This window comes from Simochromis diagramma, unplaced genomic scaffold (assembly GCF_900408965.1).
Source record: "Simochromis diagramma unplaced genomic scaffold, fSimDia1.1 OVJJ01000321.1, whole genome shotgun sequence".
Classification (NCBI taxonomy): domain Eukaryota; kingdom Metazoa; phylum Chordata; class Actinopteri; order Cichliformes; family Cichlidae; genus Simochromis; species Simochromis diagramma.
In genome coordinates this window covers 2,428,546-2,441,978 of record NW_024386772.1, presented here as the reverse complement: position 1 = coordinate 2,441,978, position 13,433 = coordinate 2,428,546, and the positions used below count along the sequence as shown (strand labels likewise).

The 13,433-nt window shown below is 43.5% G+C and overlaps 1 protein-coding gene across 1 annotated transcript; it reads left to right on the top strand.

Moving 5' to 3' along the window:
- Positions 1-1,230: 1,230 nt before the first annotated feature.
- hlfa (HLF transcription factor, PAR bZIP family member a) lies at positions 1,231-13,299 on the top strand. Its single transcript, XM_040042358.1, has 4 exons — positions 1,231-1,556; positions 2,509-2,868; positions 8,908-9,110; positions 9,791-13,299. Exons 1-4 carry the CDS (start codon positions 1,442-1,444, stop codon positions 10,004-10,006), a joined length of 894 nt encoding a protein of 297 aa, XP_039898292.1. The 5' UTR covers positions 1,231-1,441; the 3' UTR covers positions 10,007-13,299.
- The last annotated feature ends 134 nt before the right edge of the window (positions 13,300-13,433 follow it).

Here is a 13,433-nt window from a genome sequence, read left to right as displayed (position 1 = left end):
CTGGGAGATGTCACATTTTCTCAATTTTTAAGGCATTTTTCATTTTATTTTGTTTGTTCTTTGGTGATGCACATTCCAAAAATGGCATTTAATAAAACCAGCAGCTAAAATTGTGACTTCTGGTACCTCCAAGAATCTGGAGTCCTGGGGCAGTTGTTTGCTTTGCAGATAGTCTGATCTAGCTCTTGTGGAACAATTCATGGAAAATGCCCTTGTTGTGCTGAAATAACTTCTCTTTTTTTAAGGGGGGGCAAAGGAGACAGAGAAACACTTTATGAACTGAGCAGATTTATTTTTGATATTTAATTACCTCTACATAGTTTTATGGATGGTGCTTTGGCTATCTGGGGGTTTTGTAGTGTAGTATGTATATTTCTTTGCAACTACAGTGAGAGGACAGGGTGAAATAAGATAATAAAAAGGTTTTATTCATCTCCATAAAATCTTTTATGACAAAGATGCTTGGCCTAGTAAAATAAATATGTACGTAATAAACTTCTGGTGGCTTTGAGAGTTCAAATTGACTCCAACCTAAGAAAACACCAGCAAATAAAGAAATGCTGCAAAAGCGCACAGACCACAATGATTTAGGTGAGACAATAAAGTGACAAACCGGCTGTGGAAGTGACAGAAACCAAAAGATCCAATGGACAGAACTGAAATGCGCTGAAAAGATTGTGAGGAAGAAAAAGATGCTTTTGGTGCATTTTTCTACTACAGCTGTTAGTTTTGGTTTTGGTTTTTACTTCTGTTGTATTTTGTGAGCCTTGGCAGCATTTTTATTTTTTTATGATATTTTCTTATTTTGCAGTGCATTTGGTCTCTCAGGGCCAGACTTCTTCTGGACACGATCTATCCTGTTATACGTTATACATGTATTTCATCATATTTTGAAAGGCAGTGTTAAATAACAATTTTACATGCCAGTTTAAACTATAATAATCTCTATATTAATATTTCCCCTAAAAAAAACTGAAAAATAATTAAAAGTAAATCTAAATGTATGTGTACTTACTAGACACGTACTACTTTGATTAAAGCCAATGTTTCCGACTGTCACTGAACGCACCTCTGAAGCAACTCTTTTTTCTTTTTTTTTTCGAACGCGCCGCGCTCCCCGCCCTCCCGGTGCTTTGACGTCACCGGCATCCGTCTCCGCACATGGATGGAGGAGTGTAGGAGCTCTGACAGCGACACTCCTCCCTCTGCCCTCCTCCTCCAGCTATTTGCCAGCCGCCCTCGACGACAGACAGCCAGCCGCTCGCCGACCTGCTGCTGCGCGGAACCCTATCGTCTCCCTCCGAGCACCGGCGTCGTTTATTCCACCTGCGCGGGACCTTCACGGACCGGCCAGCGAGTTCGGTCGCCTCTTTTTCTTTTGTTTTCGGGGGGGGAATTTAAGTCTTTGTGAGCTTTGTTCTCAAATTGCCCTTCAAGACATATGGAGAAAATGGCCAGACCTCTTCCTATAAACCCAACTTTTCTGCCGCCGACTCACGGCGTGCTGAAATCCCTGCTGGAGAATCCGCTGAAGCTGCCTTTCCACCACGATGAAGGTACGTTTAAACCGGGCCAAAACTTGAAGCCGCGAGCGCGCACTCTCGGCCGTGGTGTTTACGTGCGGGCTGTTGTGGTCATTCAGTGCGTAGATTTGACAGATCGGAGGCGATGAAGGACACTGGTTCGCTAAATCCATCAGCTGTGACTTTCCTGTTAACGTTTTTGCGACGTTTGTCGGTGTAACGTTATTTATCACAGATCGCTGTCCGTATCTGTTAAATGTGAGTTGACTGACAGGTTGACGTGAACTTTGGCTCGAGCTGTTTAGCATGTACTTGTCATGTAAATTAGCGCAGTGCGTGTTAATTTGCACGCTATGTGCTCCCGACTGCGCCGTTTTGAGCTTGCGGGCTCCTTCTGCAACCTTTAAACCCGCTCGTCTTCTGTGGGATTTACAGTAGCGCCACCTCTGGCTGCCGATAGAGGGCGTCGTTTCCGTTATGAAGCTGCTGCTGTTTGCGCTCTGTTTGGATTCTTGGATGTATTGAGTGAAAATGTATTTAAATATGAGTGGAGAGCAGGTTATTAATCTTTAAAAGGCGATTCTATCCAAGTTACAGGTTTCTATGTGCATTTCTATGGTTTTATTTGTCTGTGGTGTAAAATGTTGGACTTTTGTCACCGCTTCAGCACACTTGGAGCCAATACTTTTAATGTTGCTTACATTATTGGAAGATGACACACTGAAATCCCATCAGAAATAATTTATTGGCGTGTTTTATTAAGTTAACATATTATTTTTTGTTATTTTTAACATCTGGTGCTTGCACAGATAAATAAAGTATTTTAAATTCGGTTAATCGTTTAATTTGGTCCCTTTTTGGAAAATTGGTTAAACTGACCCTTTTTTTTTTAACATGAGACCCTGTCTATTTATAACCAAGATCTGACCCGTGATTTCCCTCAGTAAAGCAAGACAATAAAATGACTGTGTGCAAACATTTGCAGGATTCGGGAAGGACAAGGAGAAGGAGAAGAAGCTGGACGATGAGAGCAGCGCAGCCAGCCATCCACAGTCGGCTTTCCTTGGCCCGACCCTCTGGGACAAGACCCTGCCCTACGATGGGGACAACTTTCAGCTGGAGTACATGGACCTGGAGGAGTTCCTGTCGGAAAACGGCATCCCCGCCAACTCGGCCCAGAGCGACCAGGCCCCGCAGACGGCGCAGCCGCCGCAGGCCCCTCTGCAGCAGGCCCCGCCACCTGCCCCGCCCACGCCCTCCGTGGTTGACCTCAGCAGCCGTGCCACCACATCGGTTCACACGGGCATGGCGCCTCAGACCTGCCTCCACAGCCCCAGCACAGCAGGTAGGCAGCCTATGCAGTGGAGCCTATCATGCACCTCGAAATACTCGAGGCCACGTGAGTTAGTTGTACCCTTTCAGTGTCGGGGTGGGGGGGCGGAGGCCTCGAGAGGTCCGTCCTCCTGTTTGCTCACCTGGTGCAAGCACACTCTCGCCACATTTACTCACTATCAGCCAGGACGCTGAGACAGAACAATATCTTGTGCGTTTTCTCATTTAGCTCCTGATTGGAGCGTTGCATCGCACCTTAAATTCACCCTGACACACTTTAGTCCTGTTATACAGCCCTGCTCTGAACTTTGGAGCGCCTGTAAGCAAGCTCAAGTTCAAGGGTGGTGTACAATCTCATTCACAAAGCTCCGATTAGCAGAACAAATCTTCCCGCACCAACCGTGTCAGGCATTAGTAATGGTTGTTTTCTGTGTTGTGTTTCTAAAGTTGTATTGTTGCCTTCAGATTCACCCTTTTAAAGTTAGTTTCCATCGTCTTCATTCAGAATAAATCCCTGCTGGGTTTGGCAAACACTGACATCGGCTGTTTACATTACTCAGAAATGTGACTCAGAGACTACTACATACTGCTGAGCTTCATTTAGTTTGCACACATACTTCTTTTCAGCTCGGTGATGTGACTTTTGAATGAATTTTAAGGTGCCGTCTAATTATTTCTTTATTGGTTGCATGAAATCCTCAAAGCATTTTAGGTGTTAGAACCATGTTTTGTTTCGGTGCAGAGCTCCAGCGTTTCAGTGACGTGTTGATAAGCTAAAGCTCCTCGTCCAGGAAGATTTCTTTTATTGTAATGAGCTAACATTAAGTGGGCAGTTTGCATTTAGGCGGAGGCGCTAAACTGTGTGACTGAGTTTGTTAAGGTGCTGCCAGATTCTGTTTGGGTTTTACGCCAGACACCAGAAGGATTGAAGTCATTTTAAAGGACCGGCCTTCGGTACGAATGTAAACAGAGCGAGGTCTCTGCATTTAAAGGGAAGCAAGAAGTTCTTTATGTTTGTTACTCGATGCTCAAGTGGGGGCGTCCTGATTAAGTGAGTGCCTAATAGTTTGAGTGATATTTCAATCACACAACCGATAATCAGGATGAACGTGGACTGATCTGACCAAAGACTTTGGATGATAATAGAGGATGACTGGTGCTTTGGCCTGACATCAGATGGGTCAAGGTCGACTCCTCGTCTATAAAATCACTCTTTTCTTAAAAGCCGCAAACAGAGTCCCGACATAAATGCTACGCAGCTGTTGTACTGGCACCTGAAAAGAAAACTCCCCCTCAGCGCGTCGTGCCTCTGAGTTTGGAGATTAGGAAGGAACAAACCTTGATGAGGTATTGTCAGCATTGTGTTGGCTTTACTCTAATATGCTAAATACATTACACAGCATCAAATCTTGGCTCTTGAACCAAGTTGGGTCATGGAAAGCTACCAAAATATTACCAGGCGTTGATAAGAAACAATCGTGGTGAAAGTCCAGGCAAAGAAGGTTCAAATGAAAGTTTAATTAGCTACATTTTATTGACCAAGTGGCTTTTACAAAGACACTGAAACGTTCCACTGCGTAATCGTTATGTATATGAAAGCCGATGATTAGTATCGGCATTGATTGATATCTGTGTTGTTCTTCATGCTGATTAAGTGCTCAAAGATGGTGCGATGAAGAGCTAGAAGACATAATATAGACTTGATCGCATTCGCGGCACAAAAAGTCGAATCAGTAACAAAAAAACTGCATCTTTGGGTAACCCGATTAAAATATCCAGCTGTTACATTTGTAACACCTGTTGCCTTTTAAGCCTTTCTATCCATAAAACGGTAATAAAAACCAAATATTATGACCTTCACCTCTCAGCGTTTGCGCTGACATAGCTTACACTGCTATCTCTTCATGACGCAAGTGGCTAATAGTGGCGCTCTCTCTGACGCTGTAATTGGCCAAAGTTTCTGTGGTGTCGGCTGTGCGTTTCACAGTGTTTGCACGACAACAATAACGAGGCAAACATTTAGAAAAGTGTGATTTTTATTTTTTATATTTATATATAGACCATTTCCTGTTCCCATTTATAATAAAATCAAATGAATAGACTTAATAACATCATTTTTTTATATATATATATACACTGTATAATTTTTTTTGAGGGTCAAGTTTTTTCCTCTTGAAAAATGTTTATGCAGCAGTTTAATGATGACTTTTAAAGAAGCAAGTTGCTGTGAGTGCTTTGATGTAAAGTTTTCGCTTTGAATGCATCAGCTGTGAAATTGTGGCCCGATATCAAGTTATCCAATAACAGCTTGACCAGTGGCTGGTTCCAGTCCATATTTCTGCTGTAACCAATAGCTGACCCATTTTACAGTCTTTGAGCAGTTGAATGCGTTTTTGAATGTCAGCCAACTTAAAGTTCATGCAACATGACGGCTTTATTTGCGGAAATGCTGGCGTAAGTTCACAGGGTTCACATTGGGTGACGTATCAGTGCAAGCACATTTTGACATTTGATTACCAGAAAACGCTAAATGCTTATTTTTGATTGATTATAGTTGAACTGGTAATTAACAAATCATCCATTAGGTTGTATAGAAAGTTGTGCAGACTAGAGTTTGAGGAGCTAACCTTACTCAGTGGAGGTGCATCTGTGCCTTATGGGGGGTTTTCTTAGAGGCTGGGTGCACATGTGCATAAAGACACATGCGTATGTGTGTGTGTAGGTGTGTGTGTGTGTTCTGCTTGGGTCTGTCTCTGTCTGCCTCTTCACATTTGTCTCTCACGTGAACGCGGCTGGGGTTTCCTGCAGCATGCCGGGCCATGTGACGGACACATGCAGGCGCCGTGTGCAGCGCTGAGCTGCAAACAGGAGCTTGTCACGGCATGAAACCTGCCCGCTTCTCTTGTCTCCTCCTCCCTCCGTCTCTCACTCACTCTCACTTTCACGCTCCCCACCTCTCCTTCCCTCCCTACAATGCTGTCCACTTCCTGTCCAGTCTTCCTCCCCCTCCCTCGCCGGGCTCAGCTCTAAAACAGCCTCGGACTCAGAGCCAAGGCACAGACTGTACCCTGCAGAGATCACATGGACTCGGGTGTGCTTCGGTCACGTGAGCGCAATATTGTTCCAGCTCAGCGAGTCTAGTCTCGTCTAACCAGCCACACTGCCACCGTCGTCTAGCGATACAGGCAGCTGATAAGTTATCACAAGCAACAAACAAATAAAAGAGAGGGGGATGGATGGTTTTCCTCAAGCTAGCGGTTGGTTCAGAAGATGGACTCTGCTACACCGTTGGCAGGAGGCAAAGGGGAAGTCAGATCTAGGAGGGGTCAAAGGATGTGTTGTGGCGCATTCCACTAAGTTATGAAAGGTGGCTTGATGAGGGGGGAAAATGAGCCGTGGTGAAAAATATCTCTCCGCTTTGTTGTTGTGGCCAGTTTCCGCTGGTCTCGTGGAAATGGTAGCTTTCCTCTGCAGGACCAGCCCGTCCTGCATGAGTGCCCTCGAGGAATGAAGTCCTGTTGACTTACAAGACACGGAGACAAACAAAATCTACGCACTTATTATAATGAACGGGGTGGGTGCACGGTCTTAAGGGAATTTGGTGCTTCACTGTAATTTTAATAGTTTTAGACACCAATGGAGCCCCATGGCCCAGAGGTATAATTAATATCTGATTTAGGACGCTTTAATCAAATTTGTTTTGAGTTGGTGCATCTTTTTTTTTACCTTGCCACCAGGATTTTTACGTCATGCAAATACGTTTTGACTGCCAGCTTAAAGAAGCATCATTTAAAGCCAACATAGAGGAGCAGCACTTGTGCCCTTTAACGCTTTTGCACAGTATCGAGCGACTGCTGTTGGGCTCGTGTCACTCCGAGGTCAGAGTTCTGCTGCACTTCCATCCCCGCGCACAGATATGACCACCAGCTCCGCTTATCGCCGACCGCCGTGTTATCACCCACGCAGCCACATGATTACACTCGCAGTAAGCTCGATACGATCATTTAGCGTGACAACAGCCTGTGACCAGCGGCGCACCGAAAGAGATAAAGTCCACAAAGGAAAACAAGTTCCACGGGTATTTCTCAGCTCAATCCTGCTTTCACGCAGCTTTTTATAAGACAGACTACCTTTCATGCCTTGTTAATTTTAGATTTCCTGGTCAGGGAGGGAACTATTTTGTGCATCCACATTCAACTACTTCCTCTCCCCTGGAATGTGCGGTCCATTAGTTTAGGATGCTGCAGGTCAATGAACGGGCTTGTGTTGTAACTCTGGTAATTAGGAGCTCCCAGTGGCTCGTAAAGGTGATTAGGGTGAGGTTGGGTATTTGCAGGTTGGCAGACAAACTCCAGTTTTAGTTGGTAAGAGGCTTTGCTCTCCAGCAGGGCTCGGTTTATGAATGGTGGTGGAAGAGAGTTCAGCTATTTGTATCTTAGCTTACAGACAGATTTATCTCTACTCTGGAAACGGTGACTCTACTTACCGACCCGACCTTAGTTGACTTGCTAAAAGATATTATTAAAAACACCTTATTCACCAAACAGGTCATCAGTATTGCTCGTTGTCTAGCCCGCAGCCTTTATCTCAGATTGAGGTTTTTTTTAAGTATCTATACTCATAATTATAACATTGAGAATAAAAAAGAAAAAAGCCCACAATACCATGATAGACCAACAGGGGGCTACAGCCCACATTTTGGGACCACAGCAAAAAATATGTTGACATATCAAAAGCTGGTATTAAATCTGTTCTTTTTTTTATTATATAATTCCAGTTTTTTTCAAATAAGTTTAATGCTGAATTTTCAAGAAAGTTAATAAAGAGGTTGAAGATATCCAACTGTAACCATTCCCAGAAAAAATGCCAGAGAAAATTCCCTTTTCCTCAGATTTATGAGCTGATAATCGGTCATTTTAATACTCCTGCATCGTTTTTTCCGAACAAACCTGCTTCAATGTTGTTTTCCTTTTACTTTCTATGAGAAATCCGAAGCAGGGTGGCCACTCTCTCGAGGTTTTCTTGTCACGTGATGAAGGAACCGTCACTTCCTGTGGTTGGGACGGTGCCTCTTGAGGGGCAGACAGATGCAGAGTGAGCTCAAGGATTCAGTCTGTTTCTGTTTTAAATGCAAGTGTTCTCAAACCTCCACGGCATCCAAAAGCAGAAAGCGGTGCGACTGTGTGCGCGCTGGATGAAGGTCTGCAGCATTCATTGGCCATGGCCGCTCACAAGTCCAACAATTTGGGTCGTGATGTATGAGCTGCCAGTGGATCGGCAGCTCGTGGGAATGTAGGCCGCTGTGACTCGCTTTATGCGCTGTTTTTTTTTTTTTTTTCTAAGTGGGGAATACAAATGGGGTTTTTAATCACAAAACTAATTAGTGCTAATGTGATGAATCACTCCGTAATTGTTCAGCGAACTGGACTCGTTGGCCCTCAGCTTGAGATTGGTCGGAGAAGTCTCACACGACAGGCAGGTAGAGATGGGGGGAGGGGCTGCTGATAGCTTTCAAGATGGTTTGAGAGTTGACTTCCTTGAGATCTCTAGACAATCAGTGAAATCAGCAGTATTAACAGTTCATTATAATAAGCGCGTAGATCTTGTTTGTCTTTGTGTCTTGTAAGAAGTGAGGCCTGTGTGTGTGTGTTTCTTTGTCCTTGTAAAGCTTGTGTGCTTGCACCACCTGCTGGGCAAATGAGGCACAAAGATTTTTTTCTAGTAGCCACCTGTCCTCAAGTCAAAGCCTGACGTCTCCTCCTGCTGCTCTAAGATGTGTGCATTCAGAGGAGAGAAAGAATGTCCTCCTTTGTCCTCGGTCCAGCTTTAGAGCTGCTGATTGGGCCTCACCCGTGTTGCCTCGCTGCTTTCTTTAAATAGAAGTACAACTCAGAACCTTAAGGGCGCTACTTCTGCCAAAATTAGAGGTGCTTATTGTTTAGGTCCTGCTGATTTCAAATCACGAAAGGCTTTCAACATGTAGCTCTTGCTGAGAGAATTGCATGCTTCTGTGCACTTACTGACAGCTAATGTGTCTAACTTTTGTCCTCAGCCCGGGACACCCCCAGCCCCATCGACCCAGAGTCCATTCAGGTGCCCGTGACCTATGACCCCGACCCAGCAGACCTGGCTCTGTCCAGCGTGCCGGGCCAGGAGATGTTTGATCCGAGGAAACGCAAGTTCTCTGCCGAAGAGCTGAAGCCACAGCCGATGATCAAAAAAGCCCGCAAGGTCTTCATCCCCGAGGACCTGAAGGTGACCCGCTGCTCCGTCTCTTTGTGTTTGTGTTTATAGCCGTGTGAGATCAGATTTCATGTTCTGGCTGAAATGCCGTTATGTAAGAATGTGAGAGTCTGAAGCAAGTTAAACAATGAGGGGGAGGAAGACTTTTGAACTATAAGCAAAACAATCTGTGTTCTTAAATTCAAGTCATGCAAAAAAAACAAAGATAATGGCTGCATTCAAGTTCGAGATAATATTTATATATCAATTTAAAAAAGGGTTTTGCATTTGAAATGTGGGACTGGGGATCATTTAAAATGTATTGAGTGTAGCGATTTTGCAGGTTTTACACCTAAATCCCGGATGAGCCCCCATTTGTTTCCCCAACCATATTTATGAATAATTATTTCACTGAAAAGGAATACACACGAAGTTTATGACATCATACAGAGCCAAAAGTAGGAAAAGGTACTAAAACTTTAGTGTTTAGAGCGTCATTATTTGTGAGCACGTTAAATATGAGCATTCACCCTTTTAACTGTGTACAAATGACAGAAAATAAGGAAAAGCATAAGCTTTCAGCAGTTAGAATAAATCACTGTCTCCCCCTAGTGGATGGATCGGGAACAGGCATCACATTCAGAGCTGTGTTTACTGTTTTTTTTTAGCTCAGACTCTTGACCTCCCCATCCTGTCCCCACTGTTCGCTGCAGGATGATAAGTACTGGGCCCGGCGCAGAAAGAACAACGTGGCAGCCAAGCGGTCAAGGGACGCCCGGCGGCTGAAGGAGAACCAGATTGCCATCCGCGCCTCCTTCCTGGAGAAGGAGAACGCCGCTCTCCGCCTGGAGGTAGCGGACTTGAGGAAGGAGCTGGGCCGCTGCAAGAACGTTCTGGCTAAATACGAGACCCGGCACGGGCCCCTGTGAGCCCTCAAATCCCCACCCTGCCCATCCAGCACCACCACCATGCCCCCTCCTTCCACCTGACACCCACTCTACTCCCCAGACCTCCCTTCCCCTCGAATTTGAAGGACAATGTGTCTCTTTTGGTGGCACTGAATCCCCCCCCCCAGTACCCCCTGGCCCTTGAGCCTCTTCTCCTCCCACACCAACACACACCTGTATGATTCTGGTATTTTTGACTTCTATCATAAGCTTCAATTTGTCTGTACCTTCTTTTAATTTCTGTACACATTGTTTGACTAAATATATATACATATACATGGATAATGATATATATATATTTACACCTGCATACTTCCCACTTTAATGTACTGTGAGGAGTCATGAGCCAACCCACCAGCTGAAACCCCCCACCCGCTACCTTCCACCTTTTGAGAAGTGATGCCATGTTTGTTGTTCACTTTCATACCGATTTTATACGTGACATCAGGACTGAAAACTGTCATTTCCTTTCTTCTTCGTGTCCCCGTAACGAGCTTAAGCGCCCGCTTCCTGCTTCAAACTTGCGTTTTGTTTTTGTTTTTTAAGCCCTGTTAAAGTTGTCTTCTTCTGTTAACAACATCATCTCTTTTTTTTTTTTGTTCATGTTGTATTTTAGTCGGGTAACTCCGCCCCCCCCACGTAAAGAAAACATGTCTCTTCCTCTGCAGTCATGCCCATTTTTCTTTCCTTCATCTCTCTCGGACACTGAGCAATAATTCCTGTCCACCGCTAACCCGACACAAGCATCTCTTAGCTCCGCCTTCTCTCCACATCGCATCCTAGCTCGCCTCCGTTAACTAAGCTAACGTTAGTTGACATCTGCACTAATGCGTGTCTCACAATCTGATCCAGTGCAATGTTTCCACTCGCTCAATTTCCTCTAACTCATATTTATCTACCTTTTATTTCTCAGATGGAAGATTGTTGTTTTGAGAAAAAAAAATATATATATATATACATATATATTTCTGTTGATATAATTGTTAGTATTAATACTACTCTTGACATTGATGTTGTTTAGCCTCCTTGTTTTTCAGATTTAAGCATGATTTCTTTGACAGAATGAAAAGCTCTTTGCGGTTATTTTCTCCCTTTTTTTTGTTTTGTTTTTGCAAAGTTGTCGATTCTTTTTGCTTCTGTTCAACTTAGCATGATTAATATGAGTGTTTTTACTTTAGAAATCAATCCAGATGTCTGTAGTCTCTCCTCATAGCTCTATGTTTGCCTTCTTTTAAAGATGGCTGTATGAATGTAAAAGGTGTTGACAAAAAGAGTTGGATGGTGTTGTCCAATACTGTGGTTAACCCAATCGATTTGTTTACTGCAGACCAAACGATTCACAACAGAGATGATATATTGGTTACAAGAGATATGTTTATATAGACCTATTCTATAAGTTGTTCTTTTTGTACAGTATTTTTCCTATACATTACTGAACTGTGTATTTTAAAGGCACAACAGATCCAGAAAATAATTAAAGGATACAAATGTATAACTCAAAGACAAATGCATATACTGGTATTTTGATATTCTGTAACAGGTAGGATGTGGTAGATTTACAGAGATTTGTGGACATCCAGTGGCACCCAAAAAGCTCCCGGGCATCGTTATTATGACACTCTGGTTTGTGCAGGTGCCACGTTTAGGCTCCCATATAAATCTCATGTAACTTAAAAGAAGCAGATGCGGTTCAGAAGAGAGATTTGGGCCCGCGCACGTTCACCGCGGTTAGCGTCACAGCCTCCCCGGGGATCCGAAGCTGCCCGTGAGCAAGCTTTTAATTGAATTTCCTGCTACTTAATGAAACGCTTCACACAGCTCGTTGGTTTTCTTCTTCGATGGGATGAAGTTACTATGAAGGAAGGGAAATCTGTCGCTGGTTACTCTTGCTGCTCCGTGCGATTGGTTCCTTTTGGCCAATGCACTTGTAACGTGTCCCGAACCTGAGTGATAGACACCGAGAAGCTTTTTTTCTTCTTCTTCTTTAAACAAAGGCTGACAGTGAAGATCTACAACGTTGTTGTAGTGTAGAAATTTCCAAGCATTCAGTCCAATGCTGAAGCTTCAGCTTATTGTATGGAAGTTCAGATGTGCCAGCATTAAAATGAAATTAATGGAATTTTTCTGCAGTGGATCATCTGGTAACAAAATTACCACCCACCACTTTTTTTCGTCCTTATCCTTGTTTTTCTACACGTAATAAACTCAGTTTGTGGTTTTATGTGCTGGAGTATTGGAGATGATATTCCCAAATACGGAATTATTCATGTAATCCAGCACGTATGGCATTTGTTACATTCCTGCGTTTTTAACACAACTCACATTTTAGTAGGTTAAAGTCTAATTTATCTATTTGCATTTTGAAAGTAAGTAAATCTCTATAATTGGTAAACAGAACTTTTATTTGAGTAAATAATTTTATTTTCTTACTGGCATCCCTGGACTTGTTATCTTTGTGGTGACGTGTTGAAATTTTAGTCGGGAATTTCCATTTTGTTCTTTACGAAGTTGGAAGAAAAAAGGAACGACCCCCAAAAAAGGCTGATATCCGCCCAGTAAAACAAAACTCACACATTCCAGCCTCAGCACCAGAGTCTGTTGAACGTAATCTATCTGATCCAAAGGCGTGCGCGATGTAAAATGATTATTTTGTAACTGTAAACTATCATCTCGGTGCTTTAGCGCTTTAGACGTTTCCTTCTCCATCTTAGCTGCACAGGCACACGGGAGAGCGTAAACAGAGTTTGCGGTAAAGACTGGAACGATGCCTCCAGAATCTCCGGAGCACCTTTCTATGAAATCGTATGCCGTGCGTGTATATATAAATACAGGAAAAAGCCAATAATGAACCCACGTCTATCCCAAAATGACCTCACTGTCAAGTGATTTCACTACCTCACCCGGAAATGTTATCCATAATCCTGAGTCTATTCCAGTGCCTTGAATACACCGACTGTTTCCCAGTCTCTCAGCAATGTAGTTTTCATCGCAGCGCCACTCGGATAGGTTCAGATCTGCACTGAAGGGCTTCTTAGTGCATCAAAATATCTACACATTATATATACTAATAACTCTCATGTCTTATTTTGGACATTACACCAGAACTGTAACCATTGTATTCATGGCAACACCAAAAGACTGTTTCAGAGTGTGCGGCTTAGAGTACTCGGTCTTGCTTGTCATGGAATGGATGCATAACATTTACTTGTGCTGTTCAGCCCTCAGCCTCTGTCTCTGTACATTGTAGTGTCTAATAAAATCCCAGTGCTTTTCTGCTTTGTCGTATTTTTCTGCCCGATTACAAAAGATCGCAGACGTTTGGTAAGAGTCCGTGTGGCACTGAACTCTGGGTCAGACTCGTTATCAAAAACATGTTTTCTGATGTTAATTTGTGACTTTTACAGCTTCT